General features: G+C 44.6%; 1 protein-coding gene across 4 annotated transcripts in view; it reads right to left on the bottom strand.

Annotated features, from left to right (window-relative positions):
* Positions 1 to 1,086: 1,086 nt before the first annotated feature.
* plekhh3 (pleckstrin homology, MyTH4 and FERM domain containing H3) overlaps positions 1,087 to 20,777 on the bottom strand; it is a 46,249-nt gene continuing 26,558 nt past the window's right edge. The window contains exons 4-13 of one of the 4 annotated variants that reach the window (XM_088906536.1): positions 18,034 to 18,216; positions 14,384 to 14,541; positions 11,096 to 11,219; positions 9,892 to 10,192; positions 7,975 to 8,182; positions 7,543 to 7,679; positions 6,928 to 7,048; positions 5,793 to 6,281; positions 4,831 to 5,022; positions 1,087 to 3,371 (exon numbers count right to left, since the gene is read on the bottom strand). In XM_088906536.1, the coding sequence (XP_088762662.1) occupies positions 3,237 to 3,371; positions 4,831 to 5,022; positions 5,793 to 6,281; positions 6,928 to 7,048; positions 7,543 to 7,679; positions 7,975 to 8,182; positions 9,892 to 10,192; positions 11,096 to 11,219; positions 14,384 to 14,541; positions 18,034 to 18,216 (2,048 nt within the window). In that variant the 3' untranslated portion in view covers positions 1,087 to 3,236. The remainder of the gene's footprint in view (positions 3,372 to 4,830; positions 5,023 to 5,792; positions 6,282 to 6,927; positions 7,049 to 7,542; positions 7,680 to 7,974; positions 8,183 to 9,891; positions 10,193 to 11,095; positions 11,220 to 14,383; positions 14,542 to 18,033; positions 18,217 to 20,777) is intronic. The other 3 variants (XM_088906538.1, XM_088906537.1, XM_088906539.1) reach the window with 3 other exon arrangements.

Here is a 20,777-nt window from a genome sequence, read left to right as displayed (position 1 = left end):
GAATTTGTTCTTTTATATGCGTTTGCAGGATTGTTGTGTGATGAGAATCCTGACATCTGTCTCTGTCCTGCAATGGATTGTCCACGAATTCCCCTGGCAGGGCTGTGTTTAGCAATCCGATTACACATTCTGCACTTTGATCGTAGCTAAATAGATTTTAACTTATGAAAGGGCTTTCCCAGTTTCACAATGCAAATTAAATTGCATATAACATTTCTGAAATATATATTTTTTCCCAATGTTTCTTATGTCTAACTGTGCCCTGAAGCTGTGGGTTCTCACTCTGATGGGAATAATGAATGGAGTAGAGTCTGGGTTAGGGTTTGATTTTGACAACTTGTTTAATCGAATTGCATCGAATCGAATTGCAGTTGTGTGTATGTATATATGTGATGGTCAGCCAGCTTGTTTTGTGGATTCATTACGTCTAGTATAAGATTCTTAACAAAGGCTTTTGCAATCTCCCTAATCATTCATATGTGAGACATGTGGGTGGTTTGTAAGTTCTTTAAATGTTGTGGTATGCCCTGGCATGCAAGAGCATAATCCATGAAGAATAGCTCCAGGATAATTCCTCTCATTAGATTTTAATAGTAAGTGTACTGTATATATTTTAATAATTTAAATTTAGTCCCATGCCCTTTTAATGACTCCAGATCTGATGTCATGAGGATGGGGCTTTCATTGTCTCTACTTTATGATGCAGTTTTATAAAAGGTAAAAGTAAGCAATATGAAAAATCTGTTTTGAGACATTTCACCTATGCATATCAATATCTGCAGCTGTAACCTTTTTAGTTAAAGGTGTCTATACAACTGGCATCCCATTGAAGCTCAGCAGCTGTGAGCCTGGTCAGTACCTGGAAGGGAGACCTCCTGGGAAAGACATCAAAAAATGTCTGCTGTTAACAGAATCCAAACAAAACAATTATATTGTCTACATGAGACTGCAAATACTTTACAGAACAAATATCAATGGCCAAATGGTATTAAGGAAACTGTGTGATCAGCTTGAAAAAAAAAACATATAGTGCATTCAGGTATTCTCTACTAACCTCAATTATGAATAAGACACTACCAAAACTTATTATTGGTGTAATGATGCTGTTGTCTTTATTAATTACATTTCAATTATTGCACATCTGAGTTACCTGTACAAACATAGTGCAACTGACTATACATATATAGAATGAAAATACCATGCAGCATACAAACAAGTTAAATAAAAAGCTTTTTTTTTTTTACACAGATAAAAAAGCTGCCTGCAGCTTTTATAGAAACAAGCGGAAGGCTGTACAATAGCCGAGCTGTGTAACAGCAGGTTCACGTCTTCCTCCAGAGAAAGATCTTCACCGTGACAATATTGAGGCTTGGGCTTCAGGGCGCATGTTATCATACAAAAGAATCGAAGCTGCTGGGAGCTGCACAGGAAAGGGGGCTGCGCCGGACTCGTTTACCAAGTCCAGTGCCGTCACGGCAATTTCTCTGGTTTCGAGTGGAAGGAAACCACAGTGTCCCTCCCACTGAGGAGGAGCCGGGCAAAGCTGAATTGCCAGAGTTTCTGGGCCAAAACTAGGCCCAATCCTAACCATCCAGGTGAAGAACTAAACACAGTTAATTAAATGGATTTTCATACAATTAGCAAGGTGGCTGCTCTACAGTTTTGCAATGGAGCTTTATTTCTAAGGGAAGTCTTCTGGAGAGGACTTCAGCAGCTTCTAAGTGTTGAGGGGAAGATTTATTTGGTCCTACTTATTCAGATATGGCTTACAGCTTTGGGGGTGATTTATGCAATGCCTGACTATGAGTGGTAAGTTTAGATAACACAGTAACAACACGTGGCCTATAGGGGGAGCATTGATTTTTTTGATTTTTAAATGCCAGTATGGACAAAACATTTTTTAGTTTTAACTTATTGTAAAAGTATTCCCTCTTAAGTATTTTTTTTTAGAAAAAGTTGATTTATATGAAAAACAAATATAAACTAGGTTTAAAAATAAAAAAACAACCTTTTCAGTTGACCAAGTCTCATTACTGTACCTTATTTGTAAATGAAGTGGTAAGTTCAGCAGGTGTAAGAAGGAGGTTATTATGTGGTGGCTTGCTTCAGTTTTGTTTAAGTGGTCTATTGGTGTTAGTGTAACATTTACAACGCTATATATACCAGAGCGGAATTTCACAGTGTTACAACTAATGCGTACTGAAACCGGCAATTTAACAGTTGGTCATTTTGGATTGAGTGAGTGTATATGCAGTGAAAATCCAAAAAAACAGTCATGATGAATTTCACAGACCAGTGATAGCACCAGAATATAGTCTGACCAGAAACCACAGTTGGGTCTTGAGCCTTTGCCAAAATCTAATGTATATTACTGGTGAATACTCATTACTGACCTGGGAACTTGAGGCAGAACAAGTCATCTGAAAGTGTGTAAGGTGTTCTATTGTATGTATGTTCTGTTAGGGCATCTGCACTGAAATTTGCACTTGAGGAATAGCACACAAGCTAAGGTCAACTGGTGTCAATGCTGAAGAACAGTTATAGGATATCATTCAGTGTTTCCAAGAGACATAGGAGTACTTTCATTCAATTTTGATTAAGATTTGAACAAGCTTTGTGGTTAAGTGAATTCTATGCTGAATAAAAATAGGAGATCTATTAGCTGTCAGGATACTGTTTCAGATGTAAAACAATGGCAATAGCTCTCATATTATATTACAAGCCAATATCTCGCTGTAACCTTCAGACACGTTTCTCCAACAGTTCTGTGCCCCAGTAGAAGTGCCCCAGGTTTGTTCCAGGAAAGGAAAAGTTGGATCTGTCAGTGACACAAGCAGCTACCGGCTCCAACATCTGGTTTGAATTCTTGAATTAGTCCTCCCAAGTTCACAGGGCCAGTTACATCAACATCTCCAGGAAACGGAGTGCAAACTGGAGCTCTGGGTTAAAGACCTTGAGAATTTGATCAACTTCTTTTCTCACAGAATCTGGGACAGCACTGTGGAGCTCCGCTGACAGTTGTGTGAGTTTTTGTGAGCAAGGATCAATAAACTCTGAAGCCCATATCACAAGCGCCGCTGTTATGAAAGAGAATGTTACCTTTTGTTGGATCTCTGGAGAAACATACCTCCAGGTTTTGCAAAGTTTAACAAACCATGTGAAGTTCATCGGTAGGCATCAGTGGAAAAGAGCCCACCTTCCATTTCCTTCCTTTCTGTAGGCCTTGGCATGGGTGCTCAAATGAGTTGTGAAGGCAGTTCCAGGACAGGCAGTGACAAACAGAAGCTCTCTCTCTCTGTTCTGCTCTTCTGGCTGTGGTGTTGGCGCGTTGCGCTGATGTAGGCGTTCATTAGCTGGGCGATTTCATTCAGCTGCAAGAAATCAAAAAAAGGTTAACAGGACTACAAGGCCCAAGCAGATGTACCCACTTCAGACAGGTTGCATTTGTTCATTTACGTGACTTTTTTCCTTTACTTGCTTTGGTTTTTCATTATATTCTGACCACCTTTACTTAGTAGTCATATTCTAGCTGGTAATACTATGATTTTACCTATTAAACATACAGTTAGTACAGTACAGCTACTTTGCTTTAAATACCTGTCCTTAAGTCCACCAATCAACTTGATCAGAGTGCAGGCTAAACCCACTGGTCCTGACCTAACCATGTCTGGGCATTGTCACTATCTGAATAACTGGGACTCCCGTAACACTGCCCAGGAGAAAACATCTACAGCCAAGAGCCATGGTACTTCTCAGCCAGCAGATGGCAGCTTGCTTGTTAAATGAGCACAGAATTATTGCTAAAGGTGCTAGAGCAGTTGTGTCCCACTATGCTGCCCATGGTATCACTGGATGGTGAGGTGAATTTCACAGTCGTCTGTCTCCTGATCACGTCTCTTGCTTTCCAAGAGGGCCTGGAAGGCGCAGGACACCCAAGTTCCCCTGTTAAGCCTCTCTGCATCTGAGCAGCTGTGCTGGGGCTCATGTCTGTGGTGTTGCAGTGCCCCGTATTACTGTATACTCCCAGCTAGCGGCTCTGCAGTCTGCGCATCTTCCTGCACCAATAAATAAAATCAAAGCCACTCTTGTGCCCGAAAGAGTTCACAGAGAAGCCTTTGTTCCCCGTGGGCAGAACTAAACCAGTTCTCAACTTGAAAGGGACAGTTTGTTCCTACACAAAGGCCTCGTGGGGAGATCAGAGGTCATTAAAATGTTTTTATAACCTATAAAAAACCTCTGTAATTTACGGGTAAAAATATAATCAGCGCTTCCATTTCCTAGTAATTAGTAGTGGGAAAAATGGATGTTTAAAATTTCAATATGGTGTGTCAGATTGGCCCTTAACGTGGAGATCTGATGCAGTTTTTTTTTAACAGTATGGTGGAGATGAACAACTTGGGCGATATTTAGATTAGACCGCATTTCTCATGCTGGGCATCACAGGAAATGCAGGTTTGTGTTTTATGTGTCTACGAACCCATTCAAAGCCAAACCCCAACCAAAATATCTAAGTAAGATATCTCCCTTCTGTTTACCTGGGAAAATAAACAGATTGTTGTCCCCTAAATTGTGTTTGAGCAACTCTTCAGATTGCCTCCTTCAAACCTCTATGTGAACACTTTTGAATAAACACCCCCCTTTGTGATTAAAAAATGAACTCGCTGGCATGAAAGCCTGCACGTGTCCTGCTCCCAGTGCACAGTTTAACGCTGGTGAGCAGTGATAAAGCCCAGCACTGGAACAGGAGGGAGCTGCTGCAGCAGGCGAGCTGTGGCTTTGACAAAGGGAAGGTTGGAGATTTTGTCCACCCTCCGAGCTCCTGGGAGTTACCTTGCTGGTTTCGAAGAGCAGGTCCCGGTCTCCCGCCGTGATTTTGAAAGTGTTGTTGTCCGTCACTCCGTAAGAACAGATCTGTCCGTAAGGGAAGGACTCCAAAGGCTCGGACTCTCCCTGCCTGTACAGCGCCACTGACTTAGCAGCCACTCCCAGCCACAGCTTCTGGGAGAAACTGCCTGTAGAGCTCTGGGGATTGAAAGAAAGACACGTCAGATCTTTACCTTGGGTAAATGAGACAGCTGCACTTAACATGACAAGCAAAGTAACTGATACGCAGCCTAAGGGCCGGGACAGTGGAAAGCAGAGTAACTGATGCGCAGCCTTGGGGCCAGGATAGTGGAAAGCAGAGTAACTGATGCGCAGCCTTGGGGCCAGGACAGTGGAAAGCAGAGTAACTGATGCGCAGCCTTGGGGCCGGGACAGTGGAAAGCAGAGTAACTGATGCGCAGCCTTGGGGCCAGGATAGTGGAAAGCAGAGTAACTGATGCGCAGCCTTGGGGCCAGGACAGTGGAAAGCAGAGTAACTGATGCGCAGCCTTGGGGCCAGGACAGTGGAAAGCAGAGTAACTGATGCTCAGCCTTAGGGCCGGGACAGTGGAAAGCAGAGTAACTGATGGGCAGCCTTGGGGCCGGGACAGTGGAAAGCAGAGTAACTGATGCTCAGCCTTAGGGCCGGGACAGTGGAAAGCAGAGTAACTGATGCGCAGCCTTGGGGCCGGGACAGTGGAAAGCAGAGTAACTGATGCTCAGCCTTAGGGCCGGGACAGTGGAAAGCAGAGTAACTGATGGGCAGCCTTGGGGCCAGGACAGTGGAAAGCAGAGTAACTGATGCGCAGCCTTGGGGCCGGGACAGTGGAAAGCAGAGTAACTGATGCGCAGCCTTGGGGCCGGGACAGTGGAAAGCAGAGTAACTGATGCGCAGCCTTGGGGCCGGGACAGTGGAAAGCAATACTCACAATGTAGAAGTCCACCTCGTACAGCGTGCAGCCGAAGCCTGGCCACTGCTTGGCGATGTTGAGGTAAGCAGTCATGCACTCTTGCGGGCTGCAGCCCTGCAGGCTCTTCCAGCGCTCCACGATGGCGCCCATCACCGCCGCCGCCTCCTCCTTCAGCCGCCCCCGCAGCCGCAGGCCTTCTTCCGCCTTCTGCTTGTGCGCGGCGGCCGCCGTGTGGCTCCACAGCGCCCCCGAGAGGAGGCCGGCGGGGAAGCGCTGGCCGCAGCCGGCCGGGGGAGCCGGGGGAGGTGGGGCGGAAGGGGGCTGGGGGTTCCTGAGAGAGGCCAGCGCCCGGGCCTCCACCACGTGGCCGGGGAAGAGCTCGTCCAGCGACGGGAGGGGAGTGTGGGTGCTGAAGTCTCCGTTCAAGGCCTGGAGCCGCAGGGCCGCCAGGGACTGCAGGTCCTCTTCCGAAGCAGGCAGCTGACCCCGGATCACCATGTCATGGCACTGAACACAGAAACAGGCAGCTATAATCTATTGCCCACCCAGGACAAGCTGGCAATCCACAGAAATCCTGCACTCTGCACACGTAGACACTATGCTAAAAGGTAGGGCATTTCTAGCACGATGGAGCATGATCTAGCATTTCTAGCAGGGGAGTATGTCACAACTCACGCCATGCTTGTGTAGTCAAGGCTTGTGTATGCTTTTTTAGGACTGACTGTGTTCCAATTTGTGTAATTTTGTGCAGCAGCCATTCGGAGAGCAGCTTAAAACACATTGCAAATCGAACAAACCAGGACTGAGTTCTCCTTTAAATATTAATGTTCTGTTACCAGTTGCAACACCTTTTGGCATTTTGTTTAGTATTGTGTTTAACCCAACAGAACATTGCATTATGTTGAATCTCTCTGTCAGAATACGGAGCCCAGCTTTCTAACTAGGGGTCACCCAGGATCCTGTTTCTGGAACCCTAAGATGGTCCTGTAGCGAATACCAGTTACCTTACAAAAACAGGAAGCACATGCTTCTGTTCTGTTTCAGTAACCGGATATTTGGAGGGGGTGAGGCAGGGGACAAAGCTCTGGCGACAGTAACAATTCTTTGTGGCTTGCCCGCTCGGCGCCCCGTTCTCTATCGCACCCTTTCATACCTGTTCGAAGAGGAAGAGGTGCTCAATGCTGTCTGTGGAGATTCCGTCTGTGTCGAGGAAACAGTAGAGCTTGAAACAGAGTCGCCACTGACCTTCTGAGCTGGGATCCTTAGCGAAAAGACTGCAGGGAAAAAAAGGGCAGAGTATCACAAGGGTTGATCAGGGTCACAAAGGAAGGCATTCTGCAACTCTGGTATGTCAGAAAGGAAGACGTCATCTACCCGCACAGACAAGTGCTCTGCGCTGCATTACACTGAAAGTAATTCTGTTCTTTTACTATAAATCATTCCTTTAATTGTGCACCTATGATGAGGGTTCTCAGTCAAGTGATTTATAAGTTTATTAGGATACAGAGAGAGGGAACAATTTAAACAAAGCTGGCATTAAAACAAGGTGTAACGCACAGGCTCATATGACTGATTTTTCTGTGCTCTTAGTCCTGTTAGGTGCAGCGGTGGTTTGAAAAGGAGTACTATTTTTTCCTGATGAAAATTTGCACATGTTATGTATATTAATGAGATTTCAGATGGAAGACGGGGAAATTGCAGAGGTCTGTAACATCAGAAGCCTTCCCGTGCCTCCAGTGTGGTCTGCTCAGCTGTGCGGGATATTTACTTTTCAAACCTGGTTAGGATGTCGGCAATGATAGTGCTGCCCCCTACTGCCCGCTCCCAGTGCGCGTTCTGCTCGAACAGCGCAAAGGTGTTCTGGCTGTGCTGCAGGCCCAGCTGCTCAGAGATCTTCTTCACCACCTGCAAACACACAACCAAGGGGGTAAACGCAGTGAGCTGCATGCTCATCAAGATCCAGCTCTCCAGACATGTTGCGCAAGCAAACAACCTACAAAAAGCACTTTCCAAAGCAAAGTGCTTCTTGAAATGAAAGAAGAGCTCCATGCAAAGGAAAAAAAAAACATTTTGCTTAAGCTCTACAGCATGAGTGATATAACATTTTGCACTGCAAGTTGACTGCATCAGGCAGACAGGCTGTTTAGTTACTGGTGACAGGTACGTTAACAACACAATATCCAGAGCCACACCCCCTCACCTCGTCGGCCGTGGTGTGCGAGGTGATGGGCAGCTGGCAGGAGCTGTGGCCAGGGTAGTACACTGTGCACAGCATCTCCTGTCGATTCAGCAGCACCTGGATCTCTTCCAGGGATGGCACACACTCCCGGCCTTTGGTCTTCTCCAGAGCCTCCGATATGAAAGCTGCATAGTTATCCATCTCGGTGTCGGGACACTGGCTCTGCACCCTGGGACAAACACAGCCGCACAGGCCAGGGCAAGGTCAGGAGTGGAGCGATCACAGGGCTACAGACCCGTGATCGCTGTCCTGAGAAAATGGACGCTGCTTTGAGCCCCGTTAACTGCAAGTGTGAGCATTTTGAAGGACCTCGAGATACAGCCTATAATATAACCTACTGTATATGAGCAAAAACGCAACCAGTACCTGGCTATGTGTAAGAGACTAAATGTGGGACTGATGTGATAAAATGGTGTGATCTTGGCTAAAACTGGACATTTCAAAGATTGCTTTGGTATAAACTCTTAAATCATCCTGAAAGTGTCTTCCATTTTTCCAGTGACCTAATTACGAATAAATGTAACCTGACGCATTCTTTGACTTCAGTGTGACTTGGACCACAGAATCTGGTTAACGGCTGTAAGGATGCAGATTTTGCCAAAAAAGACACATGAACATAAAACACTGAAATGAACTTTCCGCAGGATTAAAACAGGAAAAAAGCTGCATTCCGCTCGTGTGAACAGAAGCTGTTTGATTCACCCTTGTGGTTCTACCACTGTGGCAAACAGATGTTACAGCCACTGGCGCTGCATTGTCCCAAGCAGGGCCACTGCACAAAAGGTATTTCTTGTTAAAGGTTTCTCGGCACTCCCCACCAACAGGAAGTCATTTGATGGCACGGACCTGATGTTTCCTAAAATAAATTGTGAGAGGCACTCTGTGGTGGTAGTTTGCTTTTTATTAGGCACAGAACGAGGTTTGTTCTGCAACATAATTAGGAAAATTCCACTATATTCCTGTGCGATTTCTGTCTCAAACATCCCCCCTCCAGCCATTAGAGCCTGGAACCTGGGCATGTCTTTGTTTCGATTTCAGACACCACAAAAGGGTGAGAGCACTGTGTTGCGCACTGAGGGTAGTGGGAGTATCTCTGGCACAGGAAAAGGCAGGCTAGCTGATCCCCAGCTTCGTGGAGCCCCTGGTATCACGAGCCTCTTTTCTTCTGAAATGATTTATTATTTATCATTTACCGGATTTATCAAAAAGGGATTCAGTTCCTTAAATGTAAAACTGCCTTTTTTTCTGGCTGACCCATTTAACACAGTTTTTTGGGTGCTATCTAAGATGTACAGTACAGTGAAACAGCACCTGAAAAGACACTTGTGCCTTTTTATCCTTAGAAATTTGCTGTATTAATGTGACAGTTTCAGATATTTTGAGCGTGTCTTAATTTAGTTTGGAAAATAGTCACAGGCTCTTAACATTCAGACTTTTTAATCTATAATTTTCAATGGCTGTGTTGTGCACATGGCATTCATAACAGATTATATTCTTATAGCTCAGCAGAAAGTTAATTTCCTTTCTTAAAGCATTACTAAATGGTTAGAATGACATTGAAAAGGGCAGTTTCACCTTTTAAATTTTTAATTGAACAGTTTGAGAACAGGACATTTATCATTAAGTCATAATAAATCCAAAGCAGTCAGCGCACATCAAAGAATTTTGTGTTGCTAAGATAAAAAAGAACTTGCTGTTTTTAGCATTTCATGATATTTTGGGCCAGTGAAGGTTCTTTCCTAACATCGGAAACTATCAGACCTCCACAAGCATGACAAATACATATGGGTAGAACCCCACAAATATGAATAGATACATTGACAAAATGCTCATGAACTGTTAATCAGAGCCAGTGTGGGCTCTGATCAGGGTGCCTACCTCTTCAGGTGGAAGCGCAGGTACTTGCGCACAGGCAGGCCGGGCAGGAAGGTGCAGCTCATGCAAGTGAGGAGCTGCCAGTAGCGCAGGTGGGCGGCGCTGCTGGGGGCGGGCACGCCGCTGGTCTGCTTCACCAGCTGGCAGTAGACCTCATCGCGCAGGGGGTGCAGGTCCAGGCAGGTCTGCAGCACCCCCTGGATGAGGGGCACGGGGTCCCGCGCCGACTCCAGCTGCTGCAGGGAGTTGAAGACCTTCACAGCCTCGTCCCGCAGGGTGGTGTACCCCTTCCCAGTGTGGCCTGCTGGGACAGGACAGACATTGCCGCACCAGTGTGGAACTATCCTATCATCCTGAAACCACCAACCATCACTACGCCACCCTGCGCTTTGTGCTTTTTTCCCCAAAACAAAATACTACAAATCCCAACTGTAATATGATTTGTTACAAATATGCAGCAATTGTACAATTCTAGACACATCTGCAGATATCGGCACGATACCTTTTTTCTTACACACAGTTAGTCATGAATGGTAATATGTTTGCTAAACTGTACGAATTTCTCAATAACACAATTTTCCAAATTTATTCAACACTCACCCAGGCAGGGGAGAGATAAAACTTAATCGCGAAAAGGGTTCAAGATTCACACTTTGGATTGAAAGAGACCCGAATCACAGCAGGGAATTTCCTCTTTTAGAGATTTTGAATTTGTGCACTAAGTGAAGCCAACGCATTATTTCTTGCTCAGAAATTAAAATCAAGAACCAAAAGAGAAGTTTGAAAGATGTGTAAAGGGGGAGGCACTTCTTTACAAAAAGGGTAGCAGGTGCCTGGAACAAACTACCCAGGTTAACTACGCTGTCGAAGCCGAATCCTGGAATTCTTCAATGATGCGATCTGTGAATGAGATACGCGCTCTCCAATGAGCACTTGAATGGCCTCCTCTCCTTCTAACCTTCTTAATGTTCTTATGGTCTGAAGGGAACCTGCAGGTATATCTATGTCCACAACCGTACAGCAACATTTTCTGCCAGATTTGAAGTTATGCGTGTCCTGCACATATAGATTATTTGTTGTGTGTTGCAGCCTGCTATTCTGCATATTTAACTTGGATATACAGCGCTCGTCTCCTGAGCCTCTAATCTAAGTACAGCCTACATGGGAGGCAGTGTAGGTCACGGCGCACAAGGCTGAGATCACTCACAGGTGTGGTCCAGGCTACCGTAAGGGAAGGGCAGCAGGGGGGCATAGAGGGGACTCTGAGTGTACTTCAGGATGGGATTGTGATTGTAGATGTGCTCCACCACTTCAGGGTTGAACTTGTTCTCCTGTGGAAACAGACAAGAATAGGCTCTGCTGCATGGTCCGAAACATCAAGCATTTGGGAACTGACCTGAACTGTGGGAAAGAAGTCATCCTCCACATTTCTTATTTCCATTTTCCTGACACTTTTACCAAGAGTAACTTTCAATCGCTCCCAATGAAAGCGATTTTCTCCAGCAGTGCATGCTGCTTTTCTATAGCTTGGCTTTCAGAGAGCTTGCTGGGAAAGGGGTTAGACAGTCCTGAAAGGACACAAGGGGTCTCATTCCCTAATAGTTCTCACACAATAACACCAGTCTTACCCAAGGATTGGGCACACTCCATTAAATACTGTATACATCAACAATGCTGCTCAATAACACACACATACCTTAAAAAACAAGACATGTACGCAACATTAGCTTTAGCTGAATTTGCAAAATGCATGGCTATACATTCAAATGATGTGGAAAGATGGTACTAATGAGCATAATGATCTGCACACAGAGTTTGCTGAACCATGTGATTCATAAGGGACTCTTACACAGGACCAGTATCCTAAGGACAGTAATATCCAGAAATGTCTCCGTGAGAGTGCTGTTTGATTCACCCTTGTGGTTCTACCACTGTGGCAAACAGATGTTACAGCCACTGTAACAGCAGTTTTTGTTATGACAACAGCCTCTTTTTAAGTGACCCAACAGTATGCAAAAGTTGAGCAATGCAGAATGGTCATCCAGTCAGCAGAAAGCTCTGTCCTGACTTACACGTGAAGGGGCGTGCCATGCCTGGCACCCTTTCGTGGATCACTGAGAAAAATGCTGCGATCAGTCCAGAAATCTTAGCAAGGTGAAAAGGCCTGAACATGAAATGAAAAGCTTTTTGGAGTGTAAATGATTTGAAAAAAAACAACAACAAATGCTTTGCAGCAATTAACATTGACTCCGAACAATCATGACCCCAATAAAAAAAAAGTTCTGTATATGAAAGCAATAACTGAAGAGTCCTTTTAGTTACAGATGTTACAGCAGCTTTGCCTGGGAATGTACACTTTCAGCGCCTACAGAGTCTCTCCCACAGGCACAAGAGGTTATCTATAGTGTTGTTCTACAGTGCTTTGGCAAACAGGAACTGCCCTATGGAGTCTTCAGGAGATAAGGAAATGAAATGGGATTGATGTGGGAGCTAAATGTGGAGCTCATTTATTATTAACCAGACTGCCTGACAACCAATCAATGGGCTGAATCTGGGCAAGGGTGACTTGCTGTTCCACTGTCTTTGAGAGCCTTGATTCTCACAGCCTGTAGGTCTCCTACATGTTCCCAATGGAGTGGGCTGATCCTTGCTGTTATTATTAGGCCTCGGAGACAAGGAATTTTTTCCTTTATATTCACCTGCTCATTAGTGTATATACCTGGTAGAATATAAAAGCAGTATTTGTAATCTAAAAGCATTATTTCCCTTGATTCCCATGTGGAACAACTGGCTAATTTGTGTAAGACATTTTGATCTTTTTTATGACAATTTGACCCTCTCAGCTTTGGGTTAAGCATCAATGTAATATTTGCAAAGTTGCTTTAACAAATAGCATGCAATTTTTGCTCCTGATGTGGAAACTTCTACTTAAGAAGAATCTTTTACAAAGTCATCTGAAAAGAGACAGGCCAAGGTCTCAAGGTAGTATAATTGGAAAGTCATAAAGAACTGTTTTATTTTTCTGGAATTGGCCCAACAATGGTTTACAAGTAACAAAATAGAACACTTTGTTGATTTAGGGTCTTTGTGTTTGCTAATTATAAATGTACACATTAAAACATAGCCAAACAATAGGGAAACACATTGTCAGTCTGGATTTAAAACTGAGATGAACCCGCTGCTAACAAAATATAGCCACATTGCACACAGACTGCACTATAAAGGACTGACCACATTTTAGGAGTCAAAGCTAGGAGAGATGGGGGAAAGCTTTTATCTGGCCTGGAGAATGGTCATTTTTAGTTTGGGGTTGTATTTTATAGTGTTTAGTGAAATAAAAAAATCTTCCCAAAAAATGGAGGTGATTTCCAGCAATGCACTGGTGTTTCCTCGCATTGAATACAAACTAAAAAAAAGAGGAACTGAATGAACAATGTTTTGCAACACAGGCCATTTTCAGGATGTTGCCTTTTTAAGTATTTCTGCAAACCCCACTTTGTGAATTCACCCAAAATCTTTTAGTTGTTAGTCATGCCTCACCTTGTCAGACACTACTAATGTGAAGGTTTATATCCTGTGTTGGATGTAACAATAGTTGCTTACACTTATATGGCAGTTTTCTGGAAACTCCACTGAAACTGCTTTACAGGTCAAGGGTGACTCCCCTCCACCACCACCAGTGTGCAGCCCCACCTGGATGATGCACCAGTACTCTCCCCACACACCAGCTCTCAGTGGGGAGGACAACAGAGTGATGAAGCCCGTTCAGAGAGGGGGGTTATTAGTAGGCCCTGATGGGTAAAGGCCAGGGGGAAATTTGGCCAGGACACTGGGGTAACACCCCTATTTTTTTTAGACACATCCTGTGAAATTTAATGACCAGGGTGAGTCAGGACCCCGGTTTTACATCTCATCTGAAGGACTGCGCCTTCTTTGTGTACATAGTGTCCCCTCACTATACTGGGGCATTAGGGCCCACACAATTCATGTCCTAATGTGATATGAAACTCCCCAAATACTTTTCAGAATGAGCCCAAAAATAAACTGAAAACATTACCATTAACACATTCGTTCAACATTAGGGCCGTAAAAATACACCACCCTGTTGCAACAGACATAATAAATAAAAGTAGGAGTAACATTTCTCGAATACTGAAACACCTGGCACAACATGAAGCAAACTCAAACAACCACATCTGATCAGGAGACTGATGTGCCTGTGCTTGAAAGTTTCTGCAAGAATATTGGACAATCAGATTTGGGGGGATGGGGAGGGCTGATGTGTTGAGGAAGGCTCATTTGCATGTGTCATGTCCCAAGTGGTGTTTAAAGAGGAACCTGCTACTGTATTTCTGATTCACATAACAAAATTGCTAAGCAAAATCCCAACCAGAAAACAAGGAAAAAGAATGCTAACTCTTGGAAAAAGGTGGCTGTAGAGGCGGGCTGTACAGTACTTACCCTAATACTAAGAACAGCAAATTGAAAGAAGTACCTCAATGTCCCGAATCAGCAGCTGTGTGGGCGTCTCTACTGGGGCTTTACTCTCAATGACCTTCTGGATGGCGCAGGCCCAGTGCACCGCCTCGTTGAAGTGCTTGGTGTAGAGGCGGTAGCAGTGCTTGCGGCCGTACACCGTGATGCTCCAGTATCCTGCGGCGCACACAACCACAAAACGAACGCCACGTGAGCACCGCAGTCGCACACCGATGCCCACGGCGGAGGCGGAACTTTCCCCAATGTTTACAAAAGAGGAAAACTCCCCCCTTTCCCCCCCCGAAGATGTGCTGAAGGCCTTCGCCTCGAAAAGAACGATTGGTTTCCCTACTGTAACACTGATGGCAGTTGTATTTTGTGAGGTAAAGGTCCTTTTGACACGTGAAACAAACAAAAATCTTGCCTGAGACAAGACTAAATGACCCTTAACGCAAAATGAAAATGTTAGTCCTGTATCGATAGCTCGATCCATTTTGTATGATCCCTCCAAGAGGCTGAAGCTCTTTCAGTCTCAAACCTACAATTGTGAGATGGCAGCTGACATGATGGTACAGGCCTGACAGCCTTACTAAGACACAGTTGCTGACCAGCTATGTTATGTCATGGCCATGTCATGCCATAACCATAACCATGTTTTAACCATTTAAGGATGTTATGGAGGGGTTAGCTTTTGAACCCTGGCTCTGCCCCCAGCTATGACTTTGTGCAAGAAGTTTAACCCGCACGACTCCTATCCTGCAGAGAGAGAAAGCAAATCTATCCCAGAATTCCAAATCTATCTCTAACAAACCTAATCCCAGAATTCCCACACCTGCCAGAATCAGAACAGTTTCCTGTCCTACTTGGCAGGGGGGGCACAAAAAAGCTGGCAGCCCAGTATGTGACCTCCTGTCACAGCCTGAGGAACAGTGAGTCTGTCTCACCCTAATACTTAAAACTGTATGTAAATGTCTGTACATGTTGTGTTAATTGTACCTGTTTTGGCAACACTGTAATTCATTGATCATGCCAATAAAGCTCTTTGAACTACCATCTGAATGCTAAAATTGTCCTGCACGTAACTGTGCCACCACTGCCATTGATGTATTTTTTCAAATTGGCACGAATTCCAGTTTAAAATGAGAACGACGGCAGAAGTGAAGATCCTTTCTCACTACGCCAGTCCCAGATACCGAAAAAAGGTTAAGAAGTGAGCACTGGTAAGTCACAAGAGGAAGCAAAACGTTAGAGCAAAGAAAACCGAATTGTCTTCTGCTATTGCACTTTGCTTGATTACTGAATTTATTCCACTTTATTCCACCAAGTTTTGTTGGGTTTTTTTGAAGGATTTCACTAATTCCGTGCTCATAAATGACAACCCACAGAAGTGACACCATTCAGGGAGACATAGCTGTGTTTACTGTAAGAGGCGCAACTGACTAAGAAAATGGAGTTTCCCTTTCTAGTTCTTTGGGGAACCTGGTCACAGGCTCTGTCTCCATTTGTTCCTCTTGTGGTTTCCTGTTGGGTTTAGGGTCTCTAGCAATTCCACTTTTTACAAAAAAAATCACAAAAACCCTTCAGCTCCGTGCGAACTAATGACACACTGCACAATGTGCACAGAAACCTACCACTATCTGGTATTCTGGGAATATCCAAAGGCTCAGAAATGGTACATTAATCCTTTGCTCACATTCTGATTGTAAAGCATGAAAGCATTCACAGCGTCCATAATCTGGACTACAACTGCTTTAGGAGGAGAGTGCACAAAGATGGGCGTATGCACAGAATTTCTGAACACACTAATATAAAAATTAGAACACACAGAGATTAGCAAATAATTACCACTTCTATTTTCATCTGTAAAGAAGTATTTTTTTTTCTGAACAAGACTTTGCACTGGTGGCATTATAAAAAGGGAAAAATGACCACATCACCTGAATTTAAAATGACATACTTTGATATTACACATGATTAAAAATCTACTTTACATATAATACTGCTTGACATGGGGATACTGTATATATCCTTATATGCATATCTTAAATTAGCTCAGAATAGCATCTTAATGAATGATTACTAGGATGAATGAGCATTCAATATAATCGTAAAGACTTGCAAGTATAGTTTAATGAACAATATTCTGTACATACACGATTCAGATTCAGTGCATGACTGCATAATGCGAACTGTAAAAAGCTTATCACTCTTATTTTGTGCTTATTTGAGGTGCGATTCTTGATGCAGCAGAAGGAAGGCGCAGTGCTTTAAAATTACAGCTTTACAAGGACTTTTTTTTTTCTTCGACTTGGCTGGGGGAGTTCTTGCTCTCTAGAGGAAGAGATGGCATTTTCCTAGCGAGAGCGGTGTACCATGTGATCAATGCACTTTCAGATGCAGAGTGAGTCACCTAAGACACACGAGAGTGCTTAAGGCATAACGATGGATGCTGGGCAATTTAGTTGCAGATAACAGGGGTATGAAGGGAATTAACCTTTTTCAGTGGAAAGTCCCACACTAAGGCGTTTTTATTTCAGGGAACACTTTCAAAGGAATATTTGTTTCCCCTCCCAAAAAAAAAATAAACGCAAAATTCTCAAGTCATCTTGAGTCTCAAGTCTGGAACTGTGAACAACTGCAATCGAAGGGAAACTATTCCTATGGTTTGAACAAACTATTAATCACCGAGACAACAGAAGCTGCACAGTGACTCATCTCCAGCCAGATGCCCCAAGTCAACCCATCCCAGTGTGGGTGTCACTGCATCAACCTGTTCTGGTTACTTGCGAGAAAATAAAACATCTACAAAAATGCTTTTTTGTATTTAGTAACAGAATCTGGGTATTTTGTAACAATATGAACAGAAAAGACAAGACATCTAGCTTTTGCTGTTTTTATAGATATACAGCACCATCCAAAACAGGTGCTAACCCCCTGAAGCATGAAGTAACAAAGGTGTGTTTAGACCATGTCAAAGAGTACAACACACACACAGAGTGCAGGCAAGTTTATACTGATACCTGAGCTTCTTGTTCGGCTCCAGTTCACCTCTGACCGAGAGACTTTCAACAGGGTAGTTTCTACAGAACACTGGACAGCTTCTTCTGTTTACTCCCTCACTTGTATATTTTGAAGAATTTCAATTTTAAAGCAGCAGCCTGTATCGACCTCTGTGAGAAGGATGGTTTTCCCAGAGGCCAGGTGCTTCAGAGGTTAAGGGGAAATCGCTAATTGCCAGGACAGGAGATTGTAAGTTCAAGTGTATGTCCCTAACTCACTGTGTGTCACCTTGAGCAAAGTCACTAAAAGTCTGGAATAAGACATAAAACCCAGATCCTGATTTAATTGGATCTGGTGCAGCCATTACTGATGCATCCTTCACCTCCTGCTCTCTCAATAGCTTTGGATATATGTCTAATAATAATAATAACTTCTATTGTTACAACAGCAATAGACTTAACTACTACTAGATACTTAACTACTAATAGACTACCTTTAACTACTAGCTGTTAAAGGTAAGGTTGCACAAGGACATTCCTCTAGCAAAAAATGCACACTGCCATTCTCCAGCAAACATTGAAAGATCCTGTAACACAGCACGGAGACAGAGAAGCGTCTCCTTCATCACTAGCTGACGGCACAGGCAGCACCGCCGCAAGGAGATCTCACCGGTTTCCTTGTAGGTCTGCTTGTCGGGCCAGATGACGGAGCAGAGGCTGGTCAGCACCAGCGCCCCCAGTCTCTTGGCCGTCTGGTCGTTGCTGGTGTAGTAATCCAGAGAGTCCGGCGTCAGCACGAACCAGTGGCGCTTCTGCCGAATCCAGCCACCTCTCACCTCTCGGTACAGCCACCCTGTAGCACAGACACACACACAGCAGCCTCTTTAGAGCGTGGGCGGATGGAAAGAGAGGGCAAGGCATCTAAAAGAGGACAATGTAGAAAGCCAATCGGAAGCCACAAGCAGCTGCTCACGAGAAACTCCCATGTAAAGGCCTACAGGATAGGCCCACCTGTGGCCACACTCCTTTCAGGGCTGACATGTGAGAGGAACGGCCTCTGCCTCTACTCCCGGGTCATTTAAGCTCGTTTACTGGTTGTAATTAACACTCCCGCCACGATACAACAAACAGGTCTGATGCAGAGGTTATCTGCATGCAACGCACAACACCAAGCACGCAGGAGAGGGGACACAAACACAGCACTGTCTGTCATGTGCCTTGAGTATCAGGCAAGAGCCTGAGGCAGACGGCCACTGGAAAAGGCTGATGATTATGTGTTGTAGGAAAAATTGCCACTTTAATAAAGCAAGGGCACTGTGTGGGCTGTGAAAGATTTTTTTGCTTGATTCTGTTTAGTAAGAGTCAAGGCCAATTTGAAAAACTGAAGTATTGCAGACTTTGCCTTGACACTGAAGACTACTAATAGTAGTACTGTAGTACTACTAAACTAACTTGGCATACTATTCTAATATACAGTATGCCACTGTTATCTTTGTCTCTTGGCTGGATGCAGTTGTACAGTATGTCACTTTGGATAAAAGCATTTGCCAAATGAATAAATGCAAACGTAAGACCAGCTACACTGATGCCAGAGCCCAGCAGGATAAATTTAATTACTGAAAGCTAATCCAGATTTCTCATATAATACAGAGTTTTAACGTCACCAGCAGAACAGTATGGCATCAACAGTTTTAGCCTAAAAATCCCTTCTAGTCAGAGAGCTCAAAGTTAATAGTTGTTATATGACTACTTATTTAGCCCATGAAGTTAATTCTTTGCACGTGTAACACCAATTAATTTGAGGATTCCGATTCAGTACAAGAAACTAGGGATCTAAATCTGCCTTTAAATGACAATGCCTTGCTTACAAAAGGAACAAATGTAGGTGAGCAATGAGTTCTGTTTCGTTTTAAAGAAAAGGCACATTTAACTGACTGAACGAAATTAAGAACCAGTGTTGTATTTCCTCAAGGATAATGAAATCTTGTCTTTCTTAATAATAAGGGGCTTTGTGGGGGTAAAGATCATCAGAACAGAACATGTGTAATGGTTTTAAAAATAAAAATGAGTTAAGACAAATGCATTTGGACAGATGTGCAGCTATGATAACCACAGCCTTGGAAACCAAAACAAGGCAATATCCCTGCTAGACGCAGATAAAGTGTGCTGCAGACATTCAAAAGAAACTTTAATCACCATGATCTCTGCAGAACTTCAGTTAAAACTTGCATACATCTGACCTAATTCTTGAAAAATGAAAACCTTCAGCAGCTGCGTTCCTTTAACCGCTCGTGAGGAAAGGAAGCGCTGACTGGCAGCTCACCTCTGAGGCAGCCCCAGTTTTTGAACAAGATGGTACAAGATGGGAAGCTGTACCCGTGATATCTTCTCATCCGGCTCCCTTCCCAGACTGCAGAACGATTTTCCCTCTGGGAATCGCTCTTTGTTAATAATCAAAGCCAAACGAAAATAAACAGACATAGATAGAGTACTCTGTGCTCTGAGTGCTGCTTAATTTGAAAGCGGGTTGGCCAGATAACTAGTAACTAGTAGCTGGCACTCCAGCTGTTGATGGTCAAAGTGGGCACCGAGCCTGGATTCTCAGTGGGATGTCCCTGCTGTCAGGAATCGTAAGGCATGGGCATTCCTTTTCCCGGAGCATGCCATGTCGGAGGAAGTACTGGAAAACACGAAACCCCAGCTGTTAGGATCACATAGATGAGAACTGGTTCTTAGCGCCCACCTGGTCCTGTGGGAGTTCCAACCTGCTGGTTCTATCCAGCGAAGACTGGGAAAAGGTCATCGCAGACCAACTCACGTCAATAGCTGAGGCAATGACATCATTCAGAGCTCGGCCAGACTGCAATCTAGAAGGTGGCTCTCCAGGGACGAGTGTCAAGCAGTGTCCAGCAGTAAGGGCTGTCATGCTAGGACATCTCTGGTTCAGCCCAGGGTTGGGTCATTAGCCCCCACTGCCACTGGGACCCCTGCCCAATGCCCACTGCTCAGTGGCACACAGGGCTGAACGTCCCTGGGGCTACTCTTTGGGTCACCAGCTGTCAGCGCTGTGCCATTAGTAGGAGAGGTGCCATCCCTGAGATTGCAGCTTGCCAGCCGCCCCCTCAGGGGCAGACAGCGGAGCGCACGCAGTCCTGCACAGGGGCAACAAGCGAGGATTCGCAGGGCCAGGGTATAACCCAGGAATATTCCAAACGGGGAGGTTTTTAAAAAAGAAAAGAAAATTACAGGAGATTACACTAAGAAGTGAGGCAGTAGGGGTGGACTGGGGTGGGGCAGGAGAAGCAGACAGGAGTGAGGCAGACTGGGGTGGGGCAGGAGGGGCAGACTGGGGTGGGGCAAGAGGAGCAGACTGGGGCGGCGCAGCAGGGATGGAGGGGAGCGGGCCTGTTCAGA

Source organism: Atractosteus spatula, chromosome 26, assembly GCF_055471065.1.
Source record: "Atractosteus spatula isolate fAtrSpa1 chromosome 26, fAtrSpa1.hap1, whole genome shotgun sequence".
Classification (NCBI taxonomy): Eukaryota; Metazoa; Chordata; class Actinopteri; order Semionotiformes; family Lepisosteidae; genus Atractosteus; species Atractosteus spatula.
The sequence above is the reverse complement of the archived record's forward strand: the minus strand, read 5'-3'. Positions and strand labels throughout refer to the sequence as shown.